The following is a 15,151-nucleotide window of genomic DNA, read 5'->3' as shown; positions in this document are numbered from 1 at the left end:
ACTGAGGAGGAGGATGAAGAGGAAGAGTTTGAAGAAGACATAAATAGTGAATAGAACTTGATAAATATCTACTATTTTAACTTTGTTGTATTTTGTTTTTAGTAAGAAACTACGAAATCTGCTATTTTAGCTTTGTTGTAGTTTGTTTTTAGTTCAAAACATAGACTGTGCCAAGTGCTTCAAAAAATGTGTTATTTTATCTTTGTTGTATGTTGATTTTACTAATTTTTGTCTAAGATATCATCATTTTATAAGTTTTTGGTTTCCTTTTAATAATCTACTAATTTTTCATATTGCATCATTTTAATTTGATTTTTAATAGTGATAATCTAATGAAACAGTTATTTTTTCAGATATGACTCGAGGTGGATATTGTGCCGGCAAGTCCACAGGCAGGGGTAAGGCTGCTAATCGTACAAAAATTCCTTTTATTCCAGCTCCAGTGATCGAACAGGATGATACAAGTTCCATTCCGACCATGCCACCCGATCAAACACCGATCATTCCTAAGACATCTCCTATTTCACCTAACCAAAGCATCCCAACAGGATAGAATATGAATGCTCAAAGCAACACAGCAGCTGAGGCAACATCTAGTCAGAGAAATGTATCTGCTTCAGGAGATTCCAGTTGTAACAATGGCCAGACCCTTATTTTTCTGACTTCTTCAGGGTTAGTATCTACTACTTATATGTTTACTATTTTTGTACATAGATGTTTTGTAGTGTTATTAATTTTGAATTTGATGTTGTACAGGTTGGAACCATCTTCCAAATGCTCCAGTTCCATTACATTATCTTTCAAAAGTGAAGTTGATCCTAATAAGATCAACTGGAAAGGTGTTTCACAAGATGTCAAAGATGGTTATTTTGGAGAATTCAAGGTATGTTTTTTAAGATCATAATCAATAGAAGTTGTTTGAGTTTGCAGCTAACACTTAATTATATTACTTTAAACTGAATTTCAAAAGAATTTCTATTGGGATGCTTCCGTTAGTGAAGTTCTGGTGAAGCAACAATGGATGAAGAAGGCTACATTATGCTACAATAATTTCATTACTAATATAAAGAAGCATAGAGCTACAGTTCAACCGGAATTTATAAATAACCATGTGTGCGAAAAGTGGATGGAACTTTGGCAAAGTGATGACTGTATTAAGAAGTCCAAGATAAATTCAAAGAATCATTGTGGTGGACATGAAGTAGCTGCTGGGACACACACTAGTGGCTCTATCACAGCTGGAGAGCACCGAAAAAAACTTGTAAGTATATATTTCATGAAAATTGTTCATCTACCCGAAAAGTTATTTTGTTTGGGCTGCTGCTATGTTCTTTTGGCTGTTGACATGCTAGTTTTTCCAATTTATTTTGGTGCTATATGTGATGCTCTGGTCTGCTGCTACGTACCTTGAAATAGCTGATTAATTTTAAGTTGTTACTTCGTTGTTTTAGTAGCTATGGTTGTGTCTAAAGTGCGTTGCAAGCAGCTGGTAGTGGTGTTACCTTGTTTGGGCTACAAAACAAGAATATTAAGGCAGATATTTTAACCCTAAAATATCTGCGTTAATATCCTTTACTTCTATTTAAATGCTATCTACTATTTATATTAGTGATGTCTCTTCAATCATCAACTTGTTTTTATTAATTCTATTGGCAGATCTTTTTAATGAAACATATCCTCATTTTGTTCCTAACTGTACTTCATGGTTCCAACCAACAACGTAGCTAGTGTAATCTCACCGTATGCGTAAGGGTAGTGTATTTGCAATCCTACCTCTATCTATCTTGCAATAAAAAGTGTATTTTCTCTGTGGAACATATCTGTTGTTTGCTATTATTGCAGCTGCTGCTGGTTTTATGCTACTTTTCTAGCAAGCAGGTATTTTCCAGAACTACAACATACTGCCCAAGAAACCAATAGTTGATGTTTTCCAAAACTGCAGCAGCTGTTTTCTACATGTGCATTCTTATTTGTTACACTAATAGTTGCTGGAAATTGTTACGGCTGCTGTTTTCTGTTATTGCAGCTACTACTGGTTTTATGCTATTTTTCAGCAAGCAATTGCTGCAGTTTCTCTTGTTTTTTCCTCTTTGTTTTGCAACAATTCTTTCCTGCTACTCTCTTCTTTTTCCTCTTTATTTTGCTGCTATACCAACATGTTTGGTGACATTTTTTTGCTTAGAATAGGGCAAAGAAACTTGGTGGTGTGTCATGATTCTCTTTTGGTATACTGCTAATGTAGGTTGGTCTCATTATAAATACCTGAAAATTCTGTATAGGCTCTTAAAATAGGTCGACATCCAACTCCAAGTGAGTTACATTTGCACGTCCATACACATAATCATGATGAAAAATCTTTTGTTGGTGACCGTTCCCGACTTCTACATGTAAGTCCATAACTTACATCTAATGATATGATACTCATTTCTTATTTTTCTTTTGTATTGACATGAACTTGAGTCTATTTTAATAACTTCACTTGTTACAGGAAAGGTATGAAGAAATTATATGGGAAAAAGGACAATGTGAATCTGAAATAGATCAATTGGAGACATATTATGAAGCTGCGGGAGGAGCAAAAAAGAATAGATTGTTTGGTCTTGGATCTGAAGCTACAAGTTACTTTGGGAAAAAACTGTGTGCCTTCAACGCTTCCACATAATCAGTACCACCTTCGATTTCTTTACCGACAACAAATATGGAGGAGTTGGTGAAGCAATTGATTCCGACCTTTACTACTCATTTTCTTCTGATAATTATTGAGTGTGTTGGTGGTACTAGGGTACAAGATGGGGCTGTTCTTGATCCTCCTCCTACTCATGATAACGATGACGACATTGATTTGTAGCTTCCTATTATTCGTAGTCCATGATCGTTACACTAATTTTTGATAGACTATTTTGACATTAGTTTATGTTTGATAAAATACTTGAAATTATGGGTGTTGGACACAATTGTTGTGAATTTTGCTATCTGTTTGAATGTTGGATATTTAATCATTTTATAATTTACGTGTTTCAACTATTTTCTTATAAAATTATTAGCGATAAAAAATTAGTAAATAACTTTTGTTGTTGCTACTGAAAAACTTTAGGGACAGATTAATTTAGTTGCTAAAGACGGTTGTAATTAGCAACAAAAAATTAGTGACTAACATCAGTCGTAGCTACTGAAAAACTTTAGCGATGGATAAATTTGGTTTCTAAATAAGTAGACCAAATTATGTTGCAATGGATCAACGACAAAATATTCTGTCATAAATTAAGCCACGACCAAAATAAATTTTGGGAATAGCAACGCTATAGCAATGGAAATGTACGTCAGTAATATCAACAACCAAACTGTTTCGTCGCTAATTGGTCACAAATTTTGCGACGGAATTTAATTTTTTGTCACTATGAGGTTAGCAACGAGCAATATAGCGACAGAACAAATTCTGTTTCTATTCCGTCGCTATTTCTAATTAGCGACGGATTTTCATCTGATAGCGACGAATATGGCGTGTCGCTAAATGCTATTTTTTTTTATAGTGATAAATTGATAGAAGACCTTATTCATCAAATTTATGACTATCATCAGGGCACTGGTGAACCCAAACTACATAACTAAAAAACCATAATGACCATACTGGGTACGGAAATTAGTATTAGGGATATCTTTGTCCCTAATATTTAGCTGATGTTCCCCTGGAGAAAAACTTAGCACCTTGCAGCTGATCAAACAAATCATCTATACTTAGAAGAGGGTACTTATTCTTTACTGTCACCTTATTCAACTGCCAATAATCAATACACATCTGAAGGGAACTATCCTTCTTAAGCATGAATAACACCGGTTCACCCCATGGAGACATACTAGGATGGATGAAACCCTCATTTAAAAGATCGTTCTATTGCTTCTTAAGCTCTCTTAACTTAGCTAGAGCCATTCTATGTGGAGGAATATAACTTGGATGAGTGTACAAAACAAGATCAATCCTAAACTTGATCTCTCTATAAAGAGGAACACCAAGAAGTTCATCGGAGAAGACCTCAAAAAATTCATTCACCACAAGGATGGAATGCAAAAAAGGCCCTTCCGAGTTAGAATCTTTAACCTGGATTAGATGATAGAGACACCCCTTGGAGATTAATCTTTGATCTCTAAGATATGATATGAACTTCCCCTTAGAAGCTAGGGAACCACTCTCCCACTCAATAACTAGCTCGTTAGGGAAATTAAAGACGACTTTAGGGGTCCGACGGTCATAGACGCATAATACTAGTGCAACCAATCCATCCCTAGTATGACATCAAAATCCACCATATTTAATTCGAACAGATCCACCATGGTTTCTTTACTACCAATAGATACCACACACACCCTATAGACTCTTCTAGCAATCACAGAGTCACCTACCAGAGTAGAAATAGAAAAAAAGACTAACACACACTCCAAACCAAAACCAAAATGCACAGCCATAAATGGGGTCACATAAGAGAGAGTGGACCGCGGATCAGCTAAATAGTACACATCATGAGAAAAGAGTTTCAATATACTAGTCACGATATCAGGCGATGCCTTGGACTGCTATAGGGTAGTAAGAGCATAATGATGAATTTGACCAGTGTTGGAGTTAGATAGTGCACCCTTTGGTATCGGAGCTGAAGAAGTGGCAATAGGAACCTTGTTTTCCCCCGAACAAACCTTACCAATAGGACAGTTTCTAAGCATATGCCTTGGTTGATCATAGTTAAAGCACCTGTCCCTTCCCTTATAACAAAAACCCTGATGCAATCTATGACAAAAATTGCAAAGAGGATATTATGGAGCTGAATGAGCCCCACTAGCCTGAGATTGGGCACCCTGTGACCTAAAGTTGTCACTACCATAGAAAATACTATCACCCGATGGCTTTGGATAGGGTGAACTAGCCATCGAGTAAGACCCAGAATTGCCTACTTCTTCTTCAGCCACTTTTCACCATCCCAACCAATCTATTGTTGGACACCATCCTGCTTAGAGAATCAAAATTTCTTACCCTGCGTCTCACTTATCTTAGCCTACTTCTTCTTTTTTCCTCTACCTACTTTATGTACACCACTAATGTGGATATATCCATGTACTTGATCAACAATGCAACTTAACTTTTTGAAATCAAATCTTGGGATAAAACAGTAATGAACTTTCTCATCCTCATCCTCATACCAGAAACCAACTCTAGATCATACCATGATAACTGGTGAAACTTCAAGGCATACTCTTTGACTGACATCTTACCCTACTTCAGATTAACAAACTCTTCTGCTTTAGCTTTCCTCAAATCCTAAGGAAAAAAGTGATCCAGAAAAGCATTAGAAAAATATTCCCACAGAGATGACTCAACATCTTTACCCCTTGACTTTTTCCATTCCTCGTACCATTGGTATGACACATCATTTAACTAGTAGGCAGTAAAATCCACGCTATCCACTTTCGAGGCATGTATATGTAATGCCTCGAGTTTGTACCTCGGATACCACACGATGCTTATAATCTTGAGGGATCACAAGCTAATCCATGACTGGTACCTGCTGCAATAAATAAATAATAATACTATAATTATATGAAAATTAGGCAAAAACTTGCCATAAGGTTCACAACTGTAAATAAATACTGAGTACGGTATATCAATACCAAAACTGAACATCTTTCTATAAATACTCTAGTCTGAAAAGCCTCTACTGTCTGAACAAGAAGTTGATAGGACAAGCCCCTAACTAACTCCAACTACTGAAACTGATAAACTAAGGTACAGAAATAATAATCATGTCCTCAAACTCTGATGACTCTCTACTAACAATGTTGCTGAAAGGTCCGAGCTGCTAAGTACGATTGGTAGCCCGTGCGCCTGAACCTATGATATAAGACATCATAGCATGAAAGAAAGGCATGTGTCAGTACTTTAAATATACTGGTAGGCTTAGTGAGGTAGGATGAGATACATGGGTTTATATGCATGAACAATACTGACTGAATGACATGAGTATACTGAATGAGAGTACATGTATGAATACATAAATTATAACTAAGATCATGATAGCACTGGATACTCAGTTCTGAATACTGATTAACTGGTAATTGAGTTTACTGATGTTGTACTATAGATAACGGAGTGACTATATCTGACAGTCCTAATTCTATGGAATAGTGCTGAGTTCCGTACTAAACTAAGTGGATGTATCTGACAATCCTGATTTTGTAGAATTGAATTGAGTTCTATACTGAGACTGGAAGTGAAACTGAGACTAAAGGAGGTTATCATCTAAACAATATACCCCTTTCAGAATAGATTGGGGTCCAACCTGTAACCCCAGTTGGAAGAATGTTAGTACCGTTCCACGGGTAACGACAACTGTGAGTTAACCCTCTCTGACAGGAAGCTCTTTTGTCAACCCTCGCTGGCAGGAAAACTCATGTGAGATGTATCAACCCTAGTCTGATAGAAAGATATCTCAACCTACGCATGTTACGTAGTTCTGTAATACAGGGATTGATACTAAGGGTCAAACCTTCTACTGGAAAGAAATCCCCTATCTCTGGGTTTGCTCAGTGCTGAATCCTTCTCCTAACTGAATAGACACTGAACTGATTCCTAGTTCATACTAGGCTTGACTGAACTGCTACTGATTATAATATCTAATTGAACTAAACTAAGTTCACTGAGTTTCGTTAACTGAAGGAATACTACTGAATTCTGTTAACTGACGTAATTTACTAAGGTCTGAACTGAATACTAAACTAGATTGGATTGATACTGAGTCTATTAAGGTTTTCCTAAGTTTTGTAACTGACTGAGAGTACTACTGATCGTGACATGACTGAGATTATTCTATAACTTATACTGGCTCTAGCTAAATAGCTAAATTGTCAGGTATTAAATACCCCTAGGACTCGATAGCATGAAAAGTAAGTATCACATGACCTACCATAGCATAGAAATACACACTTGTTCATAATGCTACTATAGAGGCATTTTATCAAACCCTTGAGTGGCATGAACTAGTAAACATGCTAACATGATATAATCTCACTATTTAATTCACATGAACAACTCATCAAACACTTGGAAGGCATTGTATATGCACATAGTACTAATCAACATATGAGCATCAAAATTTCAAGGCTTTAACATGAATTCACATGGTACTACATACATAATAATTGTTTTTACATAAATCTTGCACTTAATCATGGAATAGAATCCCAATCAGCATTATAATCATGAATACACTTGAATTCAAATTATGGAAATCAAGAAATCTATTTATTTAAACTTTAAAGGAGTTTCCTGGACTCCATGGGTGGAAGGAACCCTTGGATGAACACTTGCCGTAGCTTAAAGCTTGAATTTTCAAAGATTAATGGATTTCCTTAGAAGTTAGATTCTTGAATGTGATGAACTAGGGTTTGTTCTTGAAACATTCTAGGGAGAATGAGTAAATTTAGACTTTTGGATGACTTAATTACATATTTTGAGGGATGATATAAGATGGGAAAAGACCCATTTACCTCTCTAGATGCGGGTTTTAATTACTGAAAACTGGACTAGCAAAGTGCAAATCGAGGTGTATGTCATTAGCATCGATGCATGGCCAACGCGTCGCGTCGAGTCTGTGTCGATTCACTAGAATTTGCACTGGGAGATGGAGGGAAATATTCATCGATATGATAGGCGATGTGGTGTATCTATATCCTGTCGATCCACTGGTTTGGACTTCCAAATGTGCTTCAGACGAAGTCCGAAAAATCCAAAACTTGTTTGGGAACACCCACTGACATACCTGATCATGATTAACCTAAAAGTCATTAATTTAAGGTCATGAGGGTTGTGAAATAGAGTCGTCAACTCACAAAGGCTAAAATAACACTAAGTCTGAATACTTAGCTAAATCTTTTCTAAGTTTAGAACCCCTTAACAAGCTTTAAAGGACTGAGTTAAGCTTAGGATTTTGCGGGGTCTTACAGTATAACTCAAAAAATTAATCCATCTTATCTAGAAAACCTTGAGAATCCTCCTCAACCTCAACACCCAGAAAGATCAAAGGGTTCAACCTCATGAACTAGCCAACCGTTGTGTCCTCAGAAGATGGAGTAATAGAAACATCATTCTTAGACTAAGTAGCTACCAACTATGCTAACATGTGAATCGACTGACAAAACTCAAGATTCGCCACCTTAGCCTGAGGAGTTTGAGATGGACTAGAGAGAAAAGGGGAAATCCAGGATGACAATCAGGAACTGGACCCCTAGATCGGGTATGGAACCCATGAGTAGAGTGTGTCCCATAAACATTGTCCCCAATTAGGACGGAGGAGTTTTTGTGAACTTTAGATCGTCGAGGCATGATCTGAAAAAAAAACAAATGGGAATTAGAGAAGATTTTAGAAGTTAGACTCTACAACTTGAAAATAGAACAAAAGAAAGAGAAATATTCTTAAATGCCTCATAGCCTCCCCCTTATGAGTGTGGCGCGCTACACACCCTTAAAAGAAACTCTACTTGAAATAGCTTTGTGGACTCCCAAGTGACCATGAACCTAGGGCTCTGATACCAATCTGACATGACCGGAACTGGTGCCTAGTTGTGTTGGGTACCTTAAGTTTAACCGGGACTGGAGACTACCCCAATACCCAACCATAACCGCCCTACAACCTATGTTGGATGAATTTCAAACATACAATAAGATAGAATAATAAATACTCAAAGACAATAACAGAATCCATAACTATAACCAACCAAATATCAAATCGGTGTCAGCCCCAATACCAATACTAATGCCAAGGCTGACAACAATGCCGACACTGCCCATGCCCATAGTAGTCGGACAAAGCCTCTAATTGAAAACAAAGACAGACGGTTGGGATATGCCCCTAACCATAGCCAAAACCAAAGTCTAAGAAATAAACAAAAGTATGAAAAGATATTCATAGCATGAAATGGAGTCTTCCAGAGTATGGAATCTCACCACTTCAGTCTAACACAGAAATTGTCCCCGAATCCAAGTCACTAAGCAGGAGGAGTAGTATGGCCTATTACTGCATCGTGTGGGGATACAGCACCCGAAGACGGGTTAGCGAGTGAACACTAGCATGTACTCAGGAATAAGGATAAAAATAATGCCAATATTTAGAACCATGTACATAACCATGTGCAATCACATTTAAACATATATGTATATATAATCCATACCAAGAAAGGGAACTGCATTTAGCATGCATTTAAAACTTTAACCTGGGTTGTATAGATTGACCATCCTAAAATCATCCACAACTATATAGGCCCAGTATTACCCCCTAAACAGGCCCCAGTGCGTGCAGTTGCACGAACCAGAGATATTTATGGGCTAGAGATTCCTGCATACCCTTCCCCCTCAATTATACATATATACAAGTATAACTTAGGAAATTACTGTGTACCCCATAAGTGTATGGTCACCATGACCAACCCTCATGTCGGCAGACATGAGTTTTTAGTGTCCATCTATTGGACTCACGCCTTCACGGTCAGCTATCACAACCTGCCATTATAGCCCAATTAAAACCTTTAGCACATAAAAAAACCACCAATTCCAAGAGATAATTACCAAGGCATTATGAAGTGGTATCGGCATACCGACTATAGCTTACAAGCATTGTCATTAGCCAACACTTAGGGGATTCCCATATACCCCGCACACTCCATTATAAAAAAAATTACTTGGGCAATTAACGCGTCCCCACAAGGTTTTCAAAGCTAAATCCATGGTCACAAAGGCTTTAATAATCAATTTAAACCAATTTGGGTTCCATTACCGTATTATGTAATGCAAGGTTTTCAATAAAAGTCAAACTATGTGACCAAACCATTCTCATAGGCATTTTAAGAAACATGTTGAGGGCATATAGTTTCCAAAACTAAAACCAAGTGTCAATTTACCATTCACATTCAACCACATGTTCAAACCAAAATTATAACATGAAAACTATAAAAAAAACATGGAAAAATATTATCCAACCTAGAACCACCAAAACACCTAACATTTATTTCAAAATCCAAAGTAATATCACAATTATGGCATGAAACCATTAATTAAAATACTCTTTTAGTTTGAAATAGAAATGAGGGAGGAGTAACATGCCTTAGATAACAAAGAAGACAGAGATATTTACTCTTGAAAGTCCCTAATTGAATCACCTTAAGAAAACCCTAGACCTTTCTTGAACCAAAAGCTTGAGAGTCTTTAGAGTGTGTTTGATTGATTGTAATTGGGTAAATAAAGTCCCAAAAGTTTTTTAAGTCATGGGGTCAAAAGAAGTTAAGAGGGGAAATGTTTAGAATACCCCCAATCTAAACAGTAAAAATTCTCGCAGGTGGGTACGATTTGGACCCCTTACCGGTACCCAATCATATGAGTTGGACCCTCTACTCATACTGTAACGCCCCGAAAATGGTCTCAAGGCGTCACACGGTGCTCAGGACCATAAGTGATCCTAATCCAACCCTTCTACTGGCATAACTCATAAGAAACTGAATAAAATACATACATCTGAATGAAATAAGCGGAAGATTACCCTTTTCTAAATCTAATCAATACAAAACTAAATTAAAATAAGTACAACTCTTCTTTTACAAATAAAACTGGAATCAAATACCTTAACTCTACTGACTGTCTATGAAGCCTCTACTAGTATTGAATATAGGTAGCTGGATGACCCCTAACTATCCCAAATCAATGCAACTAAATAAAGAAAAATAAAATATTGCTCAAACTGTACGACTAACTCGACCCCTTAAATCAAGAGGACTCATCACCTGCTAATTGGAAGCTACAAACTATTTGAATATGGTATGCATGCTACAACTGAAATGATACTTACATTATGATACAATGTAGCATATAGACGTATATGTGGATCAGTACTTTAAGGATGTACTGAGTATATGAGGGTGAATGCATGAGTAAAATATTATCTCATCCTCATAATTTTAAAATAATACATGCTAAATGAAAATGACTCCATAAGCTGGAATATCTGAAAACTAAAATCTATAATAATAAGAAGCAAATCATACTTTATAAATCTAGCGAGTCATAACATTTAGCTCTAAAAGTTTTACTTGTATTCTGTCTTTAAATCATACTATCTAAGTGTAGAAAGGACTCACTCTTAATCTGAAATCTGAAAGCTAAAAACTGTAGCTAATATCTTTCTGTAGAACATAATCTGAGTAAAACTTGTAAGCCTTAACACTTAGTTTTTCTGAAAGCTTTTCTGTTATTCTATGCTATTAGGGAAAACACTTCATCTTAAGGGGAAAATGCTTTTATCTTAAGGCTTTAAATTAATAAGCAATTTTAAGAGTAGGAGACTTCTTTTGGGAGGTTCAACTAACCGACATACACCATGTGAGCATTCATGGAGTTCCACGTCTTGCCCACATTGGGTTGAGCTGTTCTACCCTTGCCATCGGGATAGAACTTCTTATCTTATGTGATCATAATCTTTGTCATCCACATAGAAGTGGGAATAATCTTAATCCTATGGTGACACGTAGTTCTGAGGCATGAAACCTTGGTAACATACCTATCTCGGTGCTAAATACTACTTCCATTCTTATGCTCAGGATCTTAAGAAATCCACTCCAAAAATATAGCACAAGGGTTTACAAGAAAACCAATTATGCTCTTTCTTTATTTAAATCTCAAGTCATATAAACAAAGTGGAGTCTTTATCTCAGCTCAGGACCAAAAAAGGTCAAATCTTTATACAAAAATCTGAGAATAATCTCATCTTAGGGTGCTCATAGCACAAACAATCTTGAAATAGCAATCTTAATTAGGTCTTAATGACCCGTGCATCAAAATCATATTAAAACATCATAATATTCATGCTTGGTGATATAAATATTTATAAATCAACTTAAAACTGGAAATTACCGCAATATGCATGAAAATATGAATATAATCATGTAAATCAACTTCTAAGTCATTGGAAATCTCATAAAATTGTAAATAACAATAATGAGTATAAACCATAACTTCAATTTCATGAGAAATCATATAAAATTTAGTAAATTTGCATTTAAAATAAGTTTTTGGGCACAAGGATAAAAGGATTATCCTTGTTCATACTCCACATACCTCAATTGATGAACTAGACACTAAGGCTTGAATCTTGAATCCCTGTTGAGACTTTTAAAGTTGAATTCTTGGAATTCTTGAGTTGTAAATCATTAATGTTGAATTACCTTGGAGAATTAATGGAGGAATTGGATTCCCTTGGGGAGAAAGCTTTGATGATCTAGGGTTTTATTTTCCTTGAGAGAGAATGCTTCGATTTGGGGAAAATTCAATAAAGAATGACTTGAGAATGATTTATGGGGTTAAACCCCATATCTGGACAAAATAAAATTATGGGAAAAGGCCAATTTAACCCTGGATGAAGATTTTAATTTTTGTTGAAATTTTCTGAAATAGGCACCTGGCGCGATGCGCCATGATCGTGTCAGGCCATTGGAAATAGATAACTGGGAACTGAGGGCTTGGCACGACGAGGAGGAATCGCGGTGCCTTTTTTAAATGTCATTTTGACCACCAACGCAACTTAGTAAGATCACGTTGAGCTACTAGATTTTGACAAATGGGAAAATGGACCATTCCGCGATGCGCGAATATCGTGGAGGTCCACTAGAATTGAAGATTGCCATTTTTACCTTCTTTGCGATGATGCGCTGAGAGTCTAGGTAACACACTGTCAACTTAAAAATGCTCTAACTTCTCAATCGAGTGTTGGATTTAGGCGAATTTGTTATTGATGGAAAGCTTATTCAATTTCCCATATAATTAAAAGTCGAAATCTTGAAAATACTGCATGAAATAAATGGTATTCATCTTTGAAGAAAATTCTTGACATTCTAGGGACAAATTTAAGATAGAAAAAGTATGGGGTGTTACATGTACCTTGATCAAGAAGTTGTAAATCACATACTATCCACCATATGAATCCCCTTGACCAACTCGTACCTAGACCATACGACTAGTACCCCTTCAAGTCATACCCTAAGTAGAAATACCTAGGCTAGACACTAACAACATATGGTTTCACTATACCACTCATATCCTAAACATACAACTCATCACCATCAAATTGTAACGACAATAGAAACTTGATCACCAAACACTGGAAATCCTACCTGATGGGTCACTTGACTCGTAACCTCACTAGACGACTCGTATGGTAGATCGTATGATCAATAGAAAGATAAAAAAACTCAGGAAATTTCCAAGGGCCAAAACCTAGGGTGTTTCAGAGCACTAGCCGTCGAATAGGACCCCGAGTTGTCCCACTTCTTTTTGGGCCACTTTCCACCATCCCTGCCACTCTATTACTAGCCACCACCCTACTGAGAAATTCTAAACGTCTTGCTCTACCTCTCCCCCATTTTACCTTGCTTCTTCTTCTCTTCCTAAACCTGCTGCATGTACACAACCAACTTGGAGATATCCATGTCTTTGTTTAAAAGGTATCCTTACTCTCCAAAATCAAGTCTCAAGATAACTCGAAAGTAAACTTCCTCATTCTAGCCCTCATGCTAGAAACCAACTCCGTAGAATACCGCGATAACTGGTGAAACTTCAAGGCATACTCCTTAACGGACATCTTGCCTTGCTTTTGGTTAATGAACTCTTTTGTATTTTCCTTACTCAACTCCTGAGGAAAGGAGCGGTCCAAAAAAGCACTAGAGAAATCATCCCCACAGAGATGACTCAGCATCATCACCCCTAGTCTTTTCCCATTTCTCATACCATTGGTATGTTATATCTTTCAATTGAGAGGCAGCAAATTCCACATCCTCCATGTTCGTAGCATGCATAATGCAAAAGATTTTCTCTATCTCATTAAAAAAAACTTGGTGATCCTTCTCAACAATACACCAGTGAACACCGGAGGGCTCAACTTCAGAAATTGGCTAAACCTTGTAGCCTCAGTAGATGGAGTAACAGAATCACTATGTTTAGCCTAAGAAGCTACCAACTGGACCAACATATGAATAAATTGATGGAACTCAACATTTTTCATATCAGCTTAAGGAGTTTGAGAAGGACTGAAGGGGACCCGTGGAACTCCAGAAGGGCAATCAGGAAATGAACCCCTAGATCGAGTCTGGACCCTGTAAGTAGGACGGGTCCCATCAATATTATCTCAGTTGGGACAGAAGAGTTTTTGTGAGCTTCACATTATCTGGGAGGCATGATTAAAAAAACGAACAATGGGTATTAAAGAAGATTTTAGGACCTTAGACTCTACAACTTGAAAATAGAACACAAGGAATAGAAACAATCCTAAATGCCTTATAACCTCTCCATTATAAGTGTGGCGCATTACACACTCTTAAAAGAGACTACTTGACACATCTTTGTGGACTCCCAATTGACCATGGACTTAGGGCTATGATATCAATCTAACACAACTCAAACCAGGACCTAGTTATGTCAGGTATCGCAAGTCCAACCAAGACCGGAGACCACCCCCAGTACTCTACCTTTAACCATCCTACATCCTATTTTGGATGAATTTTGAACATATAAAAAGATAAAACAATAATAATTTATATAGAACAAGGTAAGTCTATAACCATAACTAAATACCAATACCAATATCAATACCAAGGCTAACACTAATACCAACACTGCCCATGCCCATAGTAGTCCAACAAAGCCTCTATCCAGTATCAAAGAATATTTGATCAGTACATACCCCCGACCATATCCAAAACCAAAACCAAGGAAATAATAATAATGAAAAGAAGTTCATAGCATGAAATGGAGTATTCTAGAGTATGGAAGCTCACCACTTCAAGATGACTCAAAGATTCCCCTAAATTAAGTCACTGAGTAGGAGAAATAGTACTATGGTCAATTCCTACATCACGTGGGGATACAGTGCCCGAAGATGGTTAGTGGAGTGAACGCTAGCATATAACTCCAGGATAAAAATAAAGTAATGTCATCACTAAAAACCAAATCAAATAACCATATGCAAATACATATATACATACATATTATGATGAGGTAGAGTAAAAAATTTAGCACGCATTTAAATCCTTTACCTGGGTTATGTATATTGACCGTTCTAAAATCATCTGCGGG

At 36.8% G+C, this 15,151-nt stretch overlaps 1 protein-coding gene across 1 annotated transcript; it reads left to right on the top strand.

Annotated features, from left to right (window-relative positions):
• The first annotated feature begins 556 nt into the window (after window positions 1-556).
• On the top strand, window positions 557-2,848 carry LOC107841556. Its single transcript, XM_016685438.1, has 8 exons — window positions 557-672; window positions 757-883; window positions 971-1,261; window positions 1,843-1,878; window positions 1,986-2,078; window positions 2,280-2,387; window positions 2,489-2,637; window positions 2,782-2,848. The coding sequence occupies exons 1-8, from the start codon at window positions 557-559 to the stop codon at window positions 2,846-2,848; spliced, it is 987 nt and encodes a 328-aa protein (XP_016540924.1).
• The last annotated feature ends 12,303 nt before the right edge of the window (window positions 2,849-15,151 follow it).

The sequence above is a fragment of the Capsicum annuum genome, chromosome 9 (assembly GCF_002878395.1).
Source record: "Capsicum annuum cultivar UCD-10X-F1 chromosome 9, UCD10Xv1.1, whole genome shotgun sequence".
Lineage (NCBI taxonomy): Eukaryota > Viridiplantae > Streptophyta > Magnoliopsida > Solanales > Solanaceae > Capsicum > Capsicum annuum.
The sequence above is the reverse complement of the archived record's forward strand: the minus strand, read 5'-3'. Positions and strand labels throughout refer to the sequence as shown.